Here is a 21282-nt window from a genome sequence, read left to right on the forward strand (position 1 = left end):
AAAAAAAAAGCTGGAGGATGCAGACACAAATAGATTGCAAAAACATAATAATAGAGAAAGAGAAAGAGGACGATGCAACCTGGAGAAAACGGGGAGAGTGAGGACCTGCGAGACGAAGAGGCTGTACGAGAAAACAGAGAGAAAAGAGAGAGGAAAGAGAGAGCGTTCGAGACGACGATGGTAGAGAAGAGAGCGAGCAGCACATGCTTTGTCTCAAGGCGAGCTGCTCTCCTTCGTAGCGGCTCTTCAAAAGACCGGACAAAGGAACGGAACGAAACGTGCGAGAAACGGAGGCCGTCTCGTAACCAGTTTGAGAACCTCTTTCACTCGTACCGCGACCTCTTTGTCTAAGATCGTGCAAAACCTATGCCTATTCACGCTGCACACACGTCCATTGCGTGTTATAAGTGCAAAACCCAGTTATTGGAAAATCTATGCTGAGTAGGATTACGATTAAACTTCTCATAAGCTTAAGTATAAATGACAGTTATGGATCCTAGGAATCTATTCTCGTTAACCGTATTAGTATCGTTATCATTTCACCTCTACCGCATGGAGCAATCACTGCGTGGGTCACGGGAAAAAGGAGAACAGCCGCGTGAAATTTCGACACGGGGCCCCGAACCTCCTCTCCTTAGTCTTTTCTCCTTTTCGGCGCCGACTAAGGCGATGTCCCATGATTTATACGCCTCCGAAGAGAAAGATTCTTGAACCCCTCCCCCATGGTTCGGCGTTTCATAAATTGACCAGCGTTCCGGGAAGCAGAAACGGGTATCCGGAAAACGGTTGGGCCATTTTTGTGTTAATTGTGGAATTTGGGAAGGAACCAGGGTATATACCTCCGGAGCCTCGTTTGTCGACAGGCTATGTTTAAGAAACTTTTTTTATCTCTTTTATGTCGCCTCATAAATCGTTCGGCTCAAAATTTTTACTAAATGGTTTTACATTGAAAAAATGTGTATTGATTTATTTGATTATTGAGTTATTTCGAAATTGTAACGATTCAAAGGACGACAGAGTGGAACATGAGCGCGGTCGGAGTGTTATGTAGTTCTCACAGAGTTCGGGTCCTTATCTCTCCGTATTTCTGTCGATTGCCGTGTCAAGACATTCGAAACACGTTTACTGTGACTTCTGACCGATTTTACGATCATCGATATCGTGATTCTTTCCTGCTGCAGCAGCAATTCCAGTCTCGATAGTCCTGGCTTTTATATATTTCTTACTTCAATTTAAGAATCGATTTTCTTAATGATCGAATACTATTATAATAAATATTTTACAGAAACTGTCGAATGTCTAAGACTTCAGAATGCGTTCCCAATCTCAAGAATTTCTATGTATGTAATACTTAATCATACATACATATTCATAAATTCTTTAACAGACACGCGTGTTGATTTTCCGTGTCAAGTTTTGCGTACGAGTTTTCGAATCACGTGACGCAACATGATTAGTGTCCCACCAACAATTAACGATGAATCGAGGCTGAGTCGCCTCCTTTTATCCTATCCACGATTCTTGCAGCCTCGTTAGCAGCGTGCCACGTTAGCGATATGGGCAACGTCATTAGGAGAGACGTTTAGCGTAATCTGATTTCCGACCAAATATAAAATCGAAATTTATTCGACGAAGGGTATCGTTTCGTCCGCGAAACCAGCCAACTCTCCGTCTCTGCTCTCCGAGTGTCTGTTCGCTTTTTAAACGCCTCGGCGACAGAGACGAGAAAGGAGAGAGAGAGAGAGAGAGAGAGAGATTCGGGGATACCAGTCGAATAAATTGCGAGACTGCCCACTGAAGCGGAGGAGGCCGAAAGGGAGCCTCTCAAACTTTATTTTATTCACAAGGACCGCCGTAAAGAAACGAGACAGTGCGTTATGTTCGACCAAACTTTTTAATACCGATCGCGTTCCATGTCCCAATAACGCATGCACCAAAACTGTGATTTTCTCCGGCGAATGTACCGAATAAGCTCGGACTTTAATGCGCCTCGCGTCGCGTGCGTTACCCGCGATAAATGCCCGGCAGTAAAGCTTTTTATGCAGAGAAAAGGACAATCACGACTTAAAATAGATTCAAGACCAGCATGTTACAATATTTGTTCGTTTCAACTCTGACAGGATTTACATAAAATTATTAACGATCAACTTTGAGATGTGAAAAGTGAGACATTTTTTAAAAAGCATCGGTTAATGCACACCACTTTTCCTTCGATTCTTGATAAAAGAAAAAAAATGAGAGACGATAACGCATTGAGTTGCGTAACATAAAGAAAGTTATCTAGAGTGACACGACCTGGAAACGACTAGGAAAATCTTTTTCTCCGCGTTTTTCACTTGCACTGCGGCTCGAGAATCGCGTAATTCGCCTTGTCACTAATTATCGCACGTCACGAACAAAAGGAGGTTCACGCGTTTTTGTGTCGAACAATTCTGGGCTGGTATTAGGCAGAGAGAACTAAATAGGTCAGTACCATATACGATTCATCTTCCTCTCTCAACACTTAACCTTTCCATAGTCTAATGATCTGATAATATCATGGATCGTGTGTACTCGTAATTCTTCTTGAAAACTGTACTTCCAGTCATGATAAGATATACATATATGTGGAAAGACATCATTAATAATCGATTAGATCGAGTGCACTGACGTTTTACTGTCGAAGCTAACTTATGAATTAACTCGAGGTCCTCATTAAACCAGAATCTTTCGTCACCGCTTTCCCTTTGTCCACGATTGTTTTGATTGTATAACAACCGCGTAAGTATTACATGATTTTATACACGAATCATTTTCCCGTTACGATCTCCAACGCACAGTTGCACAATAGTACCGTGATTGATCTCAAATAAATTTTGCAAATTTAATAGTTATGCATCCTTTGAAGCACGGAAGGACAGATTTTATGAAACGAAATTATTATAAACGATTATAAAAATTACATCGCATTGAACGATTAGTGAAGAATGTGAGAGAGAGAGAGAATGGTGCACTCCCTTTGACAACTTTTTCTAACACCGCAGAGGAGCGATCCAAAGGAAGTGGGCTGAACGATTTTACAAGACCGAAAGATGCGGCTCGCGCATGGGAGCGAAGAACGCGAGAACGTCCGATGCCGAGAAGGCGAATCTCGATTAAACCTCGAACGGTCAGAGGAGGAACATCGTGGGGGCAATCAAAAACATTGAGAGAGACAGGTCCCGCGTCCCGATGACACACTACCAAAAAGAACGGCGCGCGCCACAACTGAACGCGCATAAAACTCCTGGCGGCAGTATGGGTACGGTGTGGTGTTTTAAAGGCCGGCTAACACGCAGAGCAAAGCGGTTTCTGGCCGATGCGGACTGGCCAACCTTCAACGTGCGATCGAGGGAGACCGGCTACCGTGGAAGTCAAAAGAGTAGACGAAGCCGAAGCGTAAAGTTCCTATGATTTATCTGTAAACAAACTCTTGCGAAATTGTATGTCTATGTCAAACATAATTATACTATGAATTGTAGATTTAACTCTGTTTTTTGCACAACTAATAGTCGATTAAAAATATCTCAACACACTGACTAAACAATTTTATTTAACCGATGTTTCCATTCCGGCGACGATATCAGAAAGTTAAGATTTGTAATACATTCCTCGTTGTGATACTCACTTTTGACGCTTACTGTATAAACACGTATGTACGGTCTCACGATCCGAATAATTTCATTAAACTTGTACCGGGAAAAAAAAATATTGGAACACGATTTTCCACTCCGGGAGTGGACTGACGAAACTCGTCACAACCGATGAACAAAGAGCATAACACAGAGAAAGAGACAAGCAACGAATATTGAAATGCAAGGTACTCAAAAAGCAATATAAATATTAAAACCTGATTTTCTATCTCAAAATGAACTACTTAGTCTTCCCTTTTTCTATCAATTTAATACAGGCAGATCAAATTAGATTTAAAAAAAAACGGACAGCTAATTTCATACTGGGAAAGCGCAAGAGAGAGACAGAGAAAGACCAGTCGCTGCACAAGCACATGCATACGCACGAATGAACGAAGGCGAAAGGATGAAGGCCCGCAGCCTCGTCTAGAAAGAAACGATCGAGCGAAGCAGTCAGTAGTAGACACAGTCTTCAATCTTGACCTAGGACACGCACCGGTGACTACGTCACCGTTCGGCATACTACGAAGGTTCAAGCGTAGTCTCTTTTCTCCTTCTCGCTCTCTCCATTCTCTATCTGGTCGCACACCAGTGGCTCGACATTCACACGGTTCTCGGCCCAGGATGGAAGGTCGAGCAAAGAGCGAGGTCGAGGTTTTTCCTTGAGCACCAAGAAAATTCATTCGCGCGGTTTCGCCGGAAATCGTCGCGTGAGGTCTGCGAGTTTCTGCTCGGAGGCGTTTTTTGCACGACTGCCGAGCGTGGCCCCGCGAAACCTGGAATTCTACGTTGATAGACACATACGAAGACTTGTTATCGTTACTCGTTTTCATCGTGAAAAACAACCAGTGGGCAGTAGACGCTCGATCGATTAATTGCAGGCGTTTAAATCCGTACATCCGATTTTTATGAGGTAGTTGATTGGCGAAGCTGATTATCCGCGAATTTCTTTTAGCATAATTACGTATTTAGGTCATTGCAAAAGAATTCCTTATTCGACCTTTTAAAAAATGAATCGCAATTGAACGTAAGAAAAAAGATCATTCTGAATTCAAGGATGATACAGCTGGCGATCAATAAAGAAATGAATAACCCTCAAGTTTAACGAACTGATCTTCCATGAACATCTCTTTTATCTCGAACACTTAAAGATGGGTAAAAATAGGAGCATCTTAATGAAGTCGTTGCTAATTAATGTCAACACGACGTAAAATCAATGCGAAACAAGTTTTATCATGAAGTTCAAGAGAAATCGATTACGTGAAAACAACTTCTATCAGGTCGAACTGCTTGCCGATAACATTTTTCTCATTCCCGATATCAGATCCCGATAATATCACAGTTATCATTCATTATCATTTCCTTCGCAGCATACAAAAAGTTGATTCGCTATTTACATATTTACATTATAGTTACACCGTATCGGACCAATTTCCTGCTCAATTAAGCTAATTAATTATTCCCTTCACTAGCATCCCATTCTTTGGAGTAATTTATTGAACATTAGAATTATTCTAGATATAATTTTATTAAGTACTTGGTAGGTTTAAACACCTAATCCCTTGTATAGATTTGGAAAAATTCTTAATCTCAATAAACACTATTATCAAGAACGAAAGAAAGCAACCGTATTTGCGAATAACAATCTGCGAGAATTCACAGGTATCGGAAACCGAAGATTGACCGGAGAGCAGAGCTTTGGTGTCTCAAGGCTTCCACGGGCTCATGGTGTTGAGCAGTAGGGAACGGATTCGATTGACAAGAAAGTCACACGAAGCTTTCCTCACCCGGACGGAAGTGTCACGTCGGGTGCATTGTTGCGGGACAAAATGTGTACGGATTGGCCAAATGGAGCGAGAAAGACTCTCCGAGCCGTATTCCGTGTTTGTGTACGCGTGTATACAGACAACAAACAGAGAGGGACAAGAAAAAGAGAGAAGAGGAGAAAAAGAGTGTGTATGTGTGTAGGTGGTTCGGTTGCGAACCACTTCCTCCCAGGACGTGTGCGGTCTTCGAATAATCAGATACTCGTGCGTGCTGTATCGAGGAAAGGATGTGCATCGTTGTATATACGAACGGAGAGGAAAAAATATGCAGAAGCAGAAGGAAAAGGAGACGAGAAAAAGGAAAGAAAAAAAGGGAAGAGCTGTTCGATGCTCGAATGACGCATCTTTCTACCCTTTTCATAAAACGCCGCCAAGTCCCCGCTTTCATGCATGAAATAATGCGAGCAGAAGGAAACCTGATAATAAAGAATGGTGCACCGTGGTATCATTTCTCGCGCGCTATGTTCCGATAATTAACGGTACCAAAACGTGCGTCGGCGTCGTCGTTGTCGTCGTCGTCAACGCATCTGTATGCGCAGCGATGGAAAAGGAAATCGAGACAAGCCACGCAAACTACATATTCGATAGTATATGTAGCAGCATGCACGATGAACGCGAACTAAAGCGCTACCGAGGAAGCCGATCGGAATTGTTAGCTATGCGCGAGAATACGCTTGGAGAATCATTCCACGCAGAGACGTTTTGCAAGGGAATCGCTCGTTTACAGGCGAATAATCGTTACATACGACGCGTGACGCTCTACCGTCGTGGAATTTCGCCAAGACGCAATGGTTACTACTGAAATCTAGTCTACTCACGGACCACTAGATTTAATTTAACGCATGCTTATTTATTACTTCAATTCGATTGTATCAAATATTCTTTTTTACGTCACGTGTCTGTAAAAATTTGCATCGTATCTAATTTCGTTTTCTGAGTGATGTAATAAAATTTCATTAACACGTACATAAACTGAAAAATCCCTTGATAATGCGACCGCAATCTCACAATCACAGATATAGCTGCGCTCGACCAACCGACCACTGCTATATCGTCGCGTTCCAGGATTAAAAAAAAAAGAAGGAAAGAAGAAAAGCGACGAGCACGAGGTTAGGTGAACCCTCGTTCGACCGCTCGTGTGCACGTCGTTCAGTGGATATTCGATATATTCCTCCTCTTCATGTGTATGCCCGAGTGTGTATTGGCCCCTGGCCTGTAGCGTGTACCAAACAAAGACATTTTCCACTTCCGATGAAGCTTGGTGAGAGAGGCCACTTGAACCTTCCTACGGGAGGACGAAATTCTATCTCATCCTGTCTCATGGGATCGACGAGATTTCGTTGGCCTCGCATAGCCGATCGGCGCGAACCAACTTCGTGGGTCGATCACTTAATAGATAATACAAGAGGCATATACGAGGAGAAATCTTTGCACAAATGGAAGATTTAATATCGAATGTTTAAAATAACTTTATAAGAGAACCCATATAGAATGAGAATGATCCAATAAAATTGTTAAATTAGTGTTCACTATTATTGTCTGTTTAAAACTGTTATTTTTGGGACATCCGCCTCTGTCCACAACAACAGGCAATATATAATTTTCACCAACATGCCACACTCTGCAGCATATTTGTGTTAAATTCAGAGCAAGCTGTGTGCAGACGGAATCGAGAGATCGTTTCCCAGCAAAACTCGCTAGTCGCAATGAAACGCGTGGTTGCCTGACCTACGGTGAAGTTTAACGTCCCTATTAGCGGATGTCATTTGAATGGGAATGTAATAAAAGTCGCGTGCAGCATAATTTAATTCAAGGTCGTGCACAGTCTTTCGAGCCAGATGCAGAAGAACGCAATTACCATCGGCGTGGAGAGACCGCGCGTCACTATACATATACGTGTACATACTACTACCGTAATTATTCATGCACACCGTCGGGCTTTTTATGGGGAGACAATATTTCGTGGTCTCGGCCTGTAGTTCGAGTCAAGCTCTCTTTCGAATCCCAAAGAATCCATCTATTGGCTACCGGTCCGATCAATCGACACGCAATATTATTCGATATGCATAATTGAAGTGAATGAAATTTCAAGGTTTTTTGCCGCCGTCAGCTTTTCGAGCAGCAATCGAATATTTTGCGACAAAAGAAGGACGCTCCATTACCTTTCAAAGATGAATAAAATATTTTTAAATATGCATGAGATCGAAATGTTTAATACACAGAATCTATAAATATTTATTAACACAGTTAAATGTAATATTTTTCAAATAACTATGTTTTTATAATAGGAATTTTCTTGTGAATTCGGAAAATTTCGATATTTATTTCTGCACCTTAATTCCAGCGAATTGTTCTTCTGCCGTGAAATCTTCAATTCATTATCTGATCTACCTACAGCTACCTTTGATATCCCCTTTTATCAAACGCTCATCACTGTATTTTATTAGCTGGTGCGGTGTGTCGTCACACGTTAAACGCAATTGAATCGCTCTACTGCAACGAAATCGCGGCCGAATCGAGAGAGACCCGGGCCGATAAATTACCGGATAAGCTGATGGGAATTACGCGTTCGGTGATTTTTCGAAGGTAATTGCATGCCACGATGAGACCGCGAACGACACGTCGATGGAAACACACGCACGCGAGTGCATGTAAGAGAAAAAGGAACGAAAATTCGCCGAGATAGTGAAGAAGGGCGGTTCGAAAGGCGAGCGACCTCTGGTCGAGGGTAGTCAGTGCACATGGCAGACAGAATAAATAAAAAACGAGAAAAACCGCTTATTTCAGCCAACGGGCTGTAAACATCTGCTAGGCGGGGGCACGTTGTGCGCGAGCGGTTCTCAACCGAATCAGAGATTCCTTCCTTCTGTTCTGGCGAAATTCATCACCGGCACGGTCGCCAAACCCTAGGCCCCTTGCACTCTACCCTTCTCCCTGTGAATGCCCCCTTCGGAACCTCTTTTCTTTTTCTTGTCGACGATATTCATCGTCTGCATTCTACCTCTCCCTTCTTTCTTCAGGGCTTAAACGTCGATCGAGTTTCGAGTATGAGAACGGAAAGACCCGGCGTGGGTCGGCAGCTGCCTCGGCCAACAAAGGCAACAACCACCATCGCTACTATATCACTACTACTAACCACTACCAGCCATTCACGTATTCGCTACCGATTTTCTGTTTTTCCTTCCCTCGTCGAGATGATCTCCATGAGGACCTACACAAGCCCAAGTTCCACAGTTCATTTTTGAACAGCGGAAATTATATATCTTGAAATGAATATTTTTTCGATGATCTAAACCTAATTTTTTTTTACGAATACTTGAGACAAACGGTGAACGTGATTTAAATTATACAATCAGCAAAATTAAAAACACCACGAAAATTACGATCTTGACACAAGGTTCAAGGGTTGTCTGTACATCTGGGAGGTTGTTAAAGACTCTCGATATAGTGCATCCTTGTTCGATGCGATGATAACGAAGCACAAGGTCTCGTCGGACGGAGAAAGCGCGGGAAGTTTCGACATCGGTTGGCCGCAAATTGAACCGGAGGAGAGGAACGGGTAAATGGTTCCACGGTCTCGTGAAGCCAATGAGACGAGATGCGGAGTTGTCGGGGGCATAATCGGCATGTGCGTGACAAAATGTGTCGTTGTAGCAACGGGCGAAGGAAATTCGACGACGAGGTTGCACTCGGGGAGGAGACGCTTTCCTCTCCCATTGGCCCGAAACATTCTTCACAGCCGGCGGAAATTCTTAATTTTGTGGCCGATTCTGTGGTCAAAGGAAACGGAATACGGACTTTCGAAAACGATCATGGCCAAGGCTTCCAGTGTGTGAAATTTGTTTTTCGAACCGTGGCCGATTTCAAGTCCGAGACAATTTTCGACATAATTGCTTTTATCCTCTTCCTGGACGCTGTCATCGCAACCCAGTAGTATTATGAACAATGTGAAACCACAGACACGTACGTTAAGACGTTCTGAAAGACGACACAGTTGGTCTCTTGTGGTTTTCGCGAATCGCTTAAAACATGATTACGGTAAATGAAGTATATTGATATAAGCTACATGTTAGATCAAATGAAATACATATATATGTATAGAAATTAAAAAAACATGAAAATATACGTTTTAGTTATAATCATGAGATATTTGACTGACGGTATCTCTTTCCAAAAAGCGTTCGGTACACGAGAACGACGCTAGTATGTTTATCGCTGTAAATTCGTGAAGAGCAAATAAAAATCGTATACACTAACAGATCTGCCCTTCCTCTAAACCATCGGCATTTGACCACACCGAGCGTACCAAGTCGTAAAATACTTGGAAAAGATCCTCTGCTCGGTCTTGGAGGCAGCTTTTTACGAAGACACGTGAACAGACGGTAGGGCCTATACGGGTCTATTAACACGATTTCATCGTCGACACAAATCTTCCATTTTAGTGGGAAAAAGTAACGTGGAAGAAACGAGCACGTGCTGATGCACGACAAAAAAATATCCTTCTGATCGACTATTCGCATTCCTAACCATTTCATCGTGCAACAATTCAGGAGCAATATGATAACTAAAAAGCGCAAACATTATTCATTATTTCAAATCTTTTTAACGACTGTACAAAACAGATCGAACGATCTGAACGGAAAGATTTTTCATAAAGAGCTTCCATTAGTTCCTTACTATATCGATTAGAGTTCAACGGTTGATATAATAGATTTGCCTTAGACTTTCACGGTTAAACTGTTCCACAGAAGTCACTCTATGGCTCGCACACACTGCGTTAACATTTTCTTCGTTACCGTTACACGACCACCGAATAACAAATACACGCATTCTAACTTCTATCTCGCGTGCCAGCTACAAATAAACCGGACTACCGATAACCACGTTCGCCTATTTCGCTAAACAAACAAAATTCTCCTCTTGCAGCTGGCGCACGCGTTCGCCTCCGCACTTCTCTGCTGGAGAAAGTTTCCTCCAAGCCGTGTGCTATTCGCGAGCTCTACGAATCGTGCGTGTGTGTAACCGGTGCTGTTGTCACCCGGCGCGTGTGTCACGGTTAAACATAATCGAGGGACAGTTTAACAGCGTTCCGTTCTTCCCTATCATGACTAGTAATGTACAGTACGACGACCAGAAAATTCATTGCACAAGTTTTTTTTATATGCTATTTTGTACAATTAACAATAGGCATTTTTACAGCCGATAGTTCAGGAACAAGATAAAAACAGGTATTGGATGAAGAAGTAATAATGTCTTAAACGGCAATAGAGACACGGCTTTAGGCGATACTGCAGCTAACGACCTGGATAGTCATGCATGATGTTTCCAAAGTAACGTCATCGTTCGCCACGATGCGACACGAGGCGACGAGCCTGGCGACGTAGGCGCTCATTACAACTTCCGGTCCAGGAGAACGAGCTAGAAAGAGAGTAACAGGAGAATGAGAGAAAAAGGGAGCGAGAGAGACCGCGGGGCGAGGTCGAGGGGAGGAGAACCAGCAGCGTGGACTGTCGAGGAGAAAATGAGACAGAGTACAGAGCCGGTGTGAGTAAGATGCAAACGCAACTGAGAGAGAAGGAGCGAGAATCGAGCGAAAATGCTCAACAAATAGCCACATCCTCATAATGGAACGGCGTATCAAACTCATTAGACGTCATTATTGAATCGACACGATTACGTTCCACAGAAAGATGCGATCTTTCCGTTAAAATTGAACGATCGACTCGAAATACTAAATACTCATTTATAATAACGTCCGCGGTGGGTTTTATGAAAATCATTATTCCGCTTGTAACGTGCTCAAATGTATGAGCTTCTTATAAACCAGTGTCTAGACAACTTAAGGATCGTCGTCGCGCACAATGATACGCACATGTGCACACGCGTCGGGGAATCGGCATGCATCATCTCAAGAGAGCCACGTAGTAAGAGATTTAAGCGTGCGAGAGTGCGGGAACCTGGTCGCGCTATACCAATGATTCATGCCAGGTATGTTAAACTGGTTTCCGAGGCGGGCTGCACAGGTCGCTGAAAAAAAAAAGGGATCGCGGTCCGATCTACGAGACACAATGCAACGTTAAGAGAGAAAACGGACCTCGTATGAAGATCCCGCGGCCAAAGGATGGAGCAGAGCCGGGAAAGCAGGAAGCGGGGACAGATTTTATGTAACAACGGAAAATTGGAGTTCCCGACAAAACGAGTCCGTTAACCGCGGGGAAAAGATCGAAAGTGTCGCGAGATTTGTGTTACATTATGCTGCGTTATCTACTGTCTCGTCAGCGTTATCAAATAGTTTTCTCGGCAATCTATGTATGATAGTACAGTTCTATTTTTTCTAACAAACCATTCTACGCATTATGCTAAGTTGAACCGATCCTGATTCCAATTGACTGATGCATAGATAATCGATTACTTCTGCAAATTCATTGATGTTTATAAATATACAATAAACGAGAGTCGGTATAAGTTAGAATATGTTAATCATTCGGTGAACACAAGCGGCATTATCGCGCGTTTCGGCACACGACGTAGGCAGCGGTTCTCAAATTGTAAAGATCTAAGACTTGCAAAGAGGTTACGAGAAAGCCCGAACGGAAGGGACGCGATAAACACATACGGAAATCCGTGGCGGGCTCTGAATTTAAAATATGAACAGTCTTGACACCGTTCTAACGTGTCCCGACTCCGAGTCTAATGTTATTGAACGGTCAATATTAACCCGAGTCACGTGATGATCAGCGAGCACTATACGACTTCCTTCTCACAACACGCCATTTTCGTAGTTTTCCCTCCTGTCGTAGGGAACCCGCTTTGGACGACGCCGAACGAAACACCGTTGCCAGGTAGGTACGTACATTATATTCAAATATAATAAAACGTTATCGAGCAGATATCGAGGCCGGGCAGCGTTTCACTCACGAGTCATAGCGAAATGAGCTCCGGTGTGTAATAATAATACATGACGAGACATTGAACTCGGCTGAAACGCAAAGATCACGTGCCTTATCAATACGTGCAAACCCTAAAAATTACCGATATCATGTGACGGTCAAATAAAATCATTATAAAGTACTAACAAAGTATTTACGTATTAATTTTGATCGAGTTTTCTTTCCTCGGTCGTTTAAAAATTTCCAGTTAAGTAGATCAAAGAGACAAGAATCCGTTCGGATTTAATGCATGCACATTTTAAACACCCATAGAGAATTGGCGACCGTCCAATGTCGAATTTGCAAAAGTATACTGCGCGGGATAAATTATGTCGCGTGTTTGCACGTGATGACAGATGCGGTCGGTCGAGAAACGAGCTGTAGATGATCGATCGGCGGCACGTGCTATCGATAGACGCACTCCTTCCGCGTGCGTATTTACACGCGTGTATCACGTCGTACTTTCGCTCGAAAATATCGAGCAGGAGTATCAAAAAGTCGATAGGTACCTTACATTTCTTTCGAACAAGATGTTAAATCTTACCCGGTTCAATTAGGACGAGAGGAAGTTAATACAGTGCGACATAAACGAGTGATCTCCAAGGAACAGAACGGTTTTTTAATCTGCGAGATTTATCGGTAAAAGCACAAGAACCTCGCGTGCATAGTACGAAAGGGATGGTCCCGGGGGCATTGACGACTTCGATCGGAATTACGCGATTATTTATCGACCACACGATCTCTGACAGATGTTAAGAACTTAAATGGCAAATCACGTGGCGTCGCGGAACAACCAACAAGAGTTTTACTTAATTTCGAAACGCGTCGTCGCACGAGACAAGCGTCTGTCGCGTCTCGATACTGTGGCTAGGATCGTTCAATGAAAGCAACTATTTCGTTGTTGAATGGAAAGATTATCTTCCTACGTTGCCCGCTTGGAGAAAGAGGACAAACGGCGTTCGTTAAGCACGTTTTCTACGTAGCGGCGATCCTTCGCGTTTCTTCTCGGATGGACGATGAAACGAGAATTAAATAGGAGGGAAATTGTCATTTTCACGTCGCGTCGCCTCGAATCGGTCGAAACGAAAGGCGGTACGGAGTTATTGACCATGACTTACCGTGGTAGATATCGCGATATAAAATGGTCGGAAATAGGTGTGTAGCCTCCGCGTCATGTCTGTTATTTTTATTTGTATCCGAACGTGCTTTGACATTTGGAAGGAAGGAAGATGCTCGTAAAAATTTCCAGCCCAACGTTTTGTTTGAAATTCACCGAGTTTAACGGCCGTATTCACGTTTGGTGCCCTCTGGCGTACGGCCGGCTTTCAAACACCATAAACATTGTTCAATTACGAGTTAACAATTAATATATTCCATTTTGTAGACATTAATAAATCGAGAATAAACAGGCAACTGATATCGTGGACAAGAATTTTCCATATTAAAAATACCAATTTAAGAAACATTCGAAACATGTGTCCTTAAGTGAACACGAAAATTCATAAACGATGCACGTTACAAATGCGTCGCGTTTAGGTAGCCTGACTAAGTATGACGTTGCTATTCCTGACACCTTTCCTGGAAGTCATGATGTAGAAAAAACAAGAGAATCCCAGTATGGTTGCCGGCAAGAATGAGAAACGCGACAAGCTCGATTTTTCGTTTCGAGAAACGTCTGCGCTCTACTCTAATGAAGGTTACAAAAATGTCATCGCTTTTATACACCTACCACGATGATACCACGATTCTTTGTTCGTAAACCGCTGGACGTTGCCAATTGCGATAAATCGAGAAGTATAAATATCCACTTTTACTAACTACACATAATGGAACGACATTCAAACAGTGTACACGGTTGCGTAAAATTGAGATAAACGTGCAAGGACTCGATCGCGAAGGTGGCCGTCCGCGACCTACGACAGAGTTCACTGACACAACGACGCGACGACGGACCATGGAGCTTCCAAACAAATTTGCTTTTCGAAGTTAGATTGGTTTAATTGCACCATTACTTAATAAATACATAACGCGTTTCTCGCGGTGCGCATGCACGCCCGTGCCAATGAACTGTCAGCGGTGCTATACGTGACAGATTCCGGTAACGAGGAATGTAAAATAACGTACTACGCAAGTACGCAACTTACGTAAATGTATGTAGCACAGATACACATGTTCAACGTAGTACAGGATTTTATAATATATTCCGACGACACTGTCAGCGAATATTTCGTCATTTATTAAACGCTCAGGTGAACGTTCCCGAATTAAATAACTTATGCTGACGAATCGTCCATAACATGTACTCACTGATATAATACAAACATCGTATAAAACAAAACATCGTATAAAGAACATTTTCATTAACACGCAATATGAAAATCAAAAAATTTTTATATTTAATTCAACGTAGACAGACATGTAATTAAATTTTCGAAGAAATTAGAGTATTTTACATTGGGCGTACATTGTACACGATATACGCGAATAATATTTATATGTATTAACAGACATTTCCTGATAGATTTCAATGATCATGAAATATGTTGCCGGGGCATGATTCGGGACAACTTTTCCCTATACATGGTATTGTCGCTCCGTTTTAGTTGTATTATGTATATAGCATGTGTTCGCAATGCGATTTTATCTCCAGAATAGTGCTACAATTTTATGGAGTATTTCGTAATGAAATCGATCAGGAAGTTCCTATTCGCGATAATTAACCGATATGGCACACGGTGTATGTATGATACAAAAGATTCTTTGATCTCTCGTAGAATCACAATTTAACGAATCGTAACTCATCGCGTTCATTCTTCGACTTTAAAACTTATCGTTCATACCGATTAACCGTTATCGATATTTTGAGGATATGTCGCATTTGTACGATGTACACTGTTCGTATATGTTTACTAAAGGAAATACGTTACGTATAACGACGAAGATTGTAAGAAGTCGAGGTTATGTTTGGTGCTTACCTTGTCGGCCGACAATCTCCGCCACGTGTTCGCTGCTGGGCACCGGCACGCATTCGGTCATATTCTGGCTTTTCTTAGAGCGTGCCTCTTCGAAAACGCCTGCCGGTGTCGTTTGCAAAGGATCCGGATCGTTGGTCGTTCCGTTGCCGGTCCCTGTGCCGGTACCTGGACAACCGGGCGTACCTTCTAAGCCAAGCATCGACAATTCTAGTGCCAACTGCAGGGCTCGTTGATCCTCGAGCGATGCGGTGCCACCGCCGTTCGCTCCGCGGTCCATTTCGCTGAACAAACTAGTGGGCATTTTATTCAACTAAAGTGTCGCGTTTCGTTTCGCACCGACAAAGTCAATCGAACGTATGTACGTGCGCACTGATAGGTATGATCACAGTTTATTTGTTCACCGATTTTCACTATTTTCCCCGGATGATAGTCGTTGTCGATGGTCTCGCGTCCCTTCTCACAGACCGTGTCTTTCCAATTTCTATTTCTCGCACGTTTTTTCGTAAATAATCGTCGACGATCAACGGTCGAACAGAGAGATGTACCGCGGGACAGAGTCTAAATTGAAAACGGTCGAAAAACGATGAAACACACGCGCGCGCGTGTCGCACTGTCACACACACTGGATTATATAGGATGAGAGGACTACGACGATGACGATACCGCTGCACTCGATGAAACCGGGAGCGGTCTAATATACTGTTCCCGTGCGCAATCCACGAGAAAATGTACGTAGGAAAAACAACGATGCACCGTACAAAAATAAAATCGCCGCTTCGCCGGTGATCGCTTCTCCGTCTACTTATTTTTTCGTCCCGTCCCCTGCGTGCTACGCTGCGTGTATGAGGAACGCACCGCGTGAGTGTTGTTCGTACACTGGAATCGTATCGGCTACTATATCCGCCGTAATCTCGCGTTCAAATCGCACGTCCTTTTCTCGGTGATCAGTTATCTCACTCGCGCGCGCTTTCTTTCACCGCGTGCAAAAGCCGTGCGTGTGCTACGAAAATGGCCTTCTCGATATTCGAACCGCGATCGGAACCGTTCGTACAGTCTCGTGTATTTTAAAGAGCGCGACTAGCAATCTTCAAAGTCGTTGCTCTCAGATGAGTTCGTGCGTATTGTAATTTCTCGCTTGTCGCGTATCTGTTTCAAAAACCGATACAATTTCGTTCGTTTGTTCTCCGGTTCAGTTTCTATCCGTTTCGTTCGCTCTAGCTCTCCCCTTCAATGGGACGACGTAACGTCACGAAACAGCGCGTGTATCACGTTTGGGAGCCTTGTCACCGACCGACTGACTGAAGCGACCGAGAGCGTTGTCGCGCGACTGAAGCACTGAAAACGGTGGCAAGGGGCGCCGCGCTCTCTTTTTCGTTCTTTCTTTCTCTCTTGATCTCGCTTTACTCTCGCACTCTCACACTCTATCTCTCTCTCTCTCTCTCTTTCTCTCCCCCTCAGCGCGATCTTTCCTTTCGAAGGCAGGCGCGTGCAACTACCCTCTTACTCGTGTTACCACTGCGACTGACTGCGACGTACTGCGACTGCGGATGCTAAAGCCGGTGAGCCGCCATGTGCCGAACGCCGGCTATACGGCAAATAGATTGGTCGAGACGGTCACGTGGCGTTGTACCACCCCTCCCCACCACTCGATGAACCAACCGGCACACAATGTAGCAGCGCACCTACCGGCGGATAGCACTGAGCTTCGTTCACCTCTGAACACGGCCGCGTGCACTCTCCCTACCCTCCCTACCGGCTTTCAACCCCCTCCGTGTCACCGCTCGTCCCTTCGCGAAGTTTCCCTGTAGATCCGCTCTAGAACGCCGGCTGCTGCACCACCGATTTTCCACGGCTGTGATTGTGAGCCCCGGACCCCGGGACGAGCGTCCGGGTTCGTAGCTCCATCTCTTCGCGTATACGAGACGTCGATGGACGCACTTCTATACAGTCGATTACTGGCCACGATTTAATTTAATTACTCACAACTTTCACCCCTCGTCTCTGTTTGATTGTAATTGCAATTCCCTACCGTAGGACGATCGCTCGTGTGTATTGATTTTTTATGGAAGCACGATTTTATGGAAAAGTGTGTATAGGTTCAGGCTTCCTCTTTTAATAGTCTTATGATATGAAAGTACAAAATTTTAAATAATATGATATTCGTCGTTTATCAAGTTTGTGCAAAAATAAAATATTAATTCGCCCTTCTTCTCCCTAAACTTTATATACCTTTTACAGCCAGTACGGAATGTGCTGACAAAATGCAACAAATCCAAGCAGTATACTTCTGTTTACTTTTACTCGCCCAATTTGCACATTGCATTTTCCGACACGTGCAGTGTCGTTCACGCTCAATTTCGATCCAGCATCTTTTTCTCTACCTCCAACCCCGTCAAGGATGTTTGATTATATACAGGGTGTCCTGGCGAACACATTCGTCTGTACTCGTGCTCGTAGTGCTCCTAGTCATCACGCGATACATCGGCTGAAGGGAAATGCAACAGGAAGGAAATTTACGGCTGTAGAGAAATAATGGTAAGGTATCGCACGAGTCGTGAACCGTAGTTGGATCGTTTGAGAGTCGTATGACGCCGTAAATTAGATACGAGGTCAAGAGCATTTCAAAAGGGAATCTCAGCTCTCAGAACCCCCCATATATCGATATTCATGTGGGTCCATCCGTGACCATGGTTCTATATACATCACATATTACTCATTTATGAACTAATTTATAAACCTACTAAGGTTATTGTTCCAATTTCTACTTAGTTAAGCATGATTTCGCTATCAACTCAACATAAAAACAATTTGTAAATCAAAATCTAAACTTAAAATAAGTATTTTCACCCGTTTCGTAAAATAAAACACACCACCAGTGTTCGTAATTACGTACTCAATCATATCTCGTCGCAAAAGCAAACACTGTTTATTGTACTTAGTGGATATGTTTATTAAATTAAAATCATAGAAAAATACGTCAGTGAGTAGAAATTGGGACGTGGGTGGGAATTGGCACATTTACCTTACATACCTGTGTCATCTTCATTGAGGCTTGTTATCTCGTTCAAAGCTTGCATCTCTTTGACTCGTACAATCAAGCGCTTTTATCAAATGTTCGACACAGGAAAAGTGTCGTAATAATTTCTTTTCATCCAATTTTTCATGAAAACCCGTACAGTATAGAAATGAATGAAATGCAAAAAATAGAACTCATGTGACAATCGATATTAATATAGCAACCCGAAACTTTTAGAAATGTCTCGGCATCGCAGATATTGGTACATGGTAATTGTAGCCAAACATTGCAAAATATTGCAGAATGGTTAACTTTCTGTAATCGAGGTATCAGGAGTTTCTTCGGTTAAGCTAGGTTAAGCTCCACGGATATATCGTCCTTGAACTCTGTCCATGAACTGCGCAGGAATGTGTGCAGGATTTGTAGATCACGGATCAACGTCCAGTTAATGTTGTCTACTTTTTCCCACCGCAATTGGTAACAATAAGTTGAACGTAAATCTCACGCACATTAAAACGAAATGCCTAAACAAAAGTCAAATCTTAACTGTTGCATAAGTCGAGTATGACTGAAAACTCTATTTATTGTACGTTTATCAAATATAAGAGAACAATCTTAAACGGTACCAGTTTGTTACCCAATATTAAATGCAAAAAGTACTCATTTTTTCTCCAAAACCAAAGAAAATCTGACATGGAACAACGAGTAATTATTACTAACGTTACTTGTATGTTCTCCATTGTTACTGTCACCTGTTTTACGAAAATTGTTTGTTTGTTCATAGCGGAAAGGGGAATTTGGCCTAAACCGATTCTTAAATGCACGCGCTTCGACCTTGAACCAAGATGCAACCGTGTTCCATTGTTCTCTGCCGACGACCCTTCGTCCTCCACACGGACCCAGCCGATTGCTCGATTTTTAGTCGGGCCTTCGCTCACGATCGAGACCATATCCTCCATCAACAGTCGACGGCATTACAGAATGATTTCAGATTATCAAACGTTTTTATTATCAACACCTAATCGTTCGAGATACCGATGTAAAATATTAACGTTACCCAGTCAAAAACTCGACTGATTTATTGTTATCGTAAAGTTCATTCATCGCAGTTTTGGAAATAAGAGAAAAGCGACAGTGAAACGAAACAGCAACGAAACGTCAAACAGAGTGCAAGCGCAAATATTGTAGACGACTGTAAAAAAAACGTATTCTTTGGATAAAGTGAAGTGCCCAATAAACCGATTCGAACGACAGGTGCAGCGGAAGGTCCTTGTTCAATAAACCGACCTTTCCTAGGTATATTTACCAAGCAGGTATAAAAAATTTGCATACAACTGGCTAGATAATCCGTAGAAAAACATCGTCAACCGAGTGGTCGAGATCGTTTCGTTTACCGATTGTACCTGGACACAATAAACAAGTATATAGAATAATAAAATACCTGAATGCTTATAATAAAAGTATAAACGCAGATCGAAGAAGATTTCTGAAAACCATGCAATTCGTCATCATTTTCGTCGCCATTGTCAATTATTTGACAAATTAGGTATTCGTCATTAGTACTCCCTGTGGCGTAAAATGAGAAATAAAAAGAGGAACCGTTTCCACAAAAGCGGCTGAGTTTCTCGCGAATGAACAACGGCGCCGGCGTAGCGATCCTACGGCAAGCTCGTTCGGCAAAGGCGACTAATTTTGTTTCTCATCGTTCGCTGGCCGAAAGCAACGACCCGTGCACGTTCTCTCAAGGTTGTCTCGGGACACCACCTTTTGCCACGAGCACCTGCCGACTTCTGGCCAGCTCGTCCTCTTCGCTCGCTCGTAAATATCTACGGCATTATCGTCTATACGCGGTATCCTCGAAACTCCGTTCACGTCTGCTCATTTTTATCACAGCCGAGCGGGCAGTGGACGATTTGCCTAATTAGAAATTTGACCCTTTTGTGCCTGAATGACCATAGCTGCTGTTTTATTTACAAAGGGTCAGCCCTTTCAATAGTTGAATGCACATATATGTACATATATCACATGAAGATCTTCAGCGTAACACGCGCAGGATAGAGTAGAACGTAATTGATACATTATTACATCTAGAGGAGGACAGGGAAAAGATCGGAAATTAAGTCAATAATATTAACATTATTTCACCTTTTTTTGTTAATGAGAACTGTAATTATTTGTTTATAAGGTTACTACAGAATATTATTATTTATAAAATCGGGTTCAAATACTGTTATACGAATTATCTTATTCTATTTTATGTAATGTCATTGTATCATTGTGTTCGTCAGGATTTGAAATTTAAATTTAGTTCATAGTTCGAGATATTTAGCTGTCAAACTGTCAATGTTGAGAGGACGAGAACTGTTCAGAGACCAAGTGAATCGAGAATTGTTTTAGGTAGCTGTACAATAATTTGATTTCTGCTGGAAAACAAAGTGCTGTATTGACCAAAAAATCAATCAACTGATCATTACTCTTTTGTCAGAAACTGATGCAGGCTGTACATATTTTACAATGCAGCTTGAAATTGCTAGATTTTGTTATAGTAAACTTAAGAAAGAAAGAGAAAAGATGGATTGTATGAACTGCGCACCTGTGCTATCGAAGCCGTCTACTTTCATCGTGAACCGGGCGCGTCTCGTGCTTTCCGTGGCAACCATTTTCGCAGGTGTCTCGCGATTTCGCTACGAATGGACCGAAGAAAGCGCTGTGGTAAAAAGATGTTGCAACACGATGTTGTTCGACTGCCACGGTTTCGGACGCCAACCACACTGTGACCGGCTCTTAACGTCGCGGCTTATTACCAGCAATAACGATTCGCTGTATGCTACATTTATATCTTATCAGGGTTGATGTTATACATTACGCGGCCCATAACATCATACT

General features: G+C 42.8%; 1 protein-coding gene across 1 annotated transcript in view; it reads right to left on the reverse strand.

Annotated features, from left to right (window-relative positions):
- Positions 1-16896, reverse strand: part of LOC108629321 (RNA-binding protein MEX3B) — a 57071-nt gene extending 40175 nt beyond the window's left edge. The window contains exon 1 of the mRNA XM_018031919.2: positions 15381-16896. Within this exon, the coding sequence (XP_017887408.1) occupies positions 15381-15681 (301 nt within the window). The 5' untranslated portion in view covers positions 15682-16896. The remainder of the gene's footprint in view (positions 1-15380) is intronic.
- Positions 16897-21282: the final 4386 nt, after the last annotated feature.

The sequence above is a fragment of the Ceratina calcarata genome, unplaced genomic scaffold (genome assembly GCF_001652005.2).
Source record: "Ceratina calcarata isolate Rehan_Ccalc_2016 unplaced genomic scaffold, ASM165200v1 scaffold132, whole genome shotgun sequence".
NCBI classification, from domain to species: domain Eukaryota; kingdom Metazoa; phylum Arthropoda; class Insecta; order Hymenoptera; family Apidae; genus Ceratina; species Ceratina calcarata.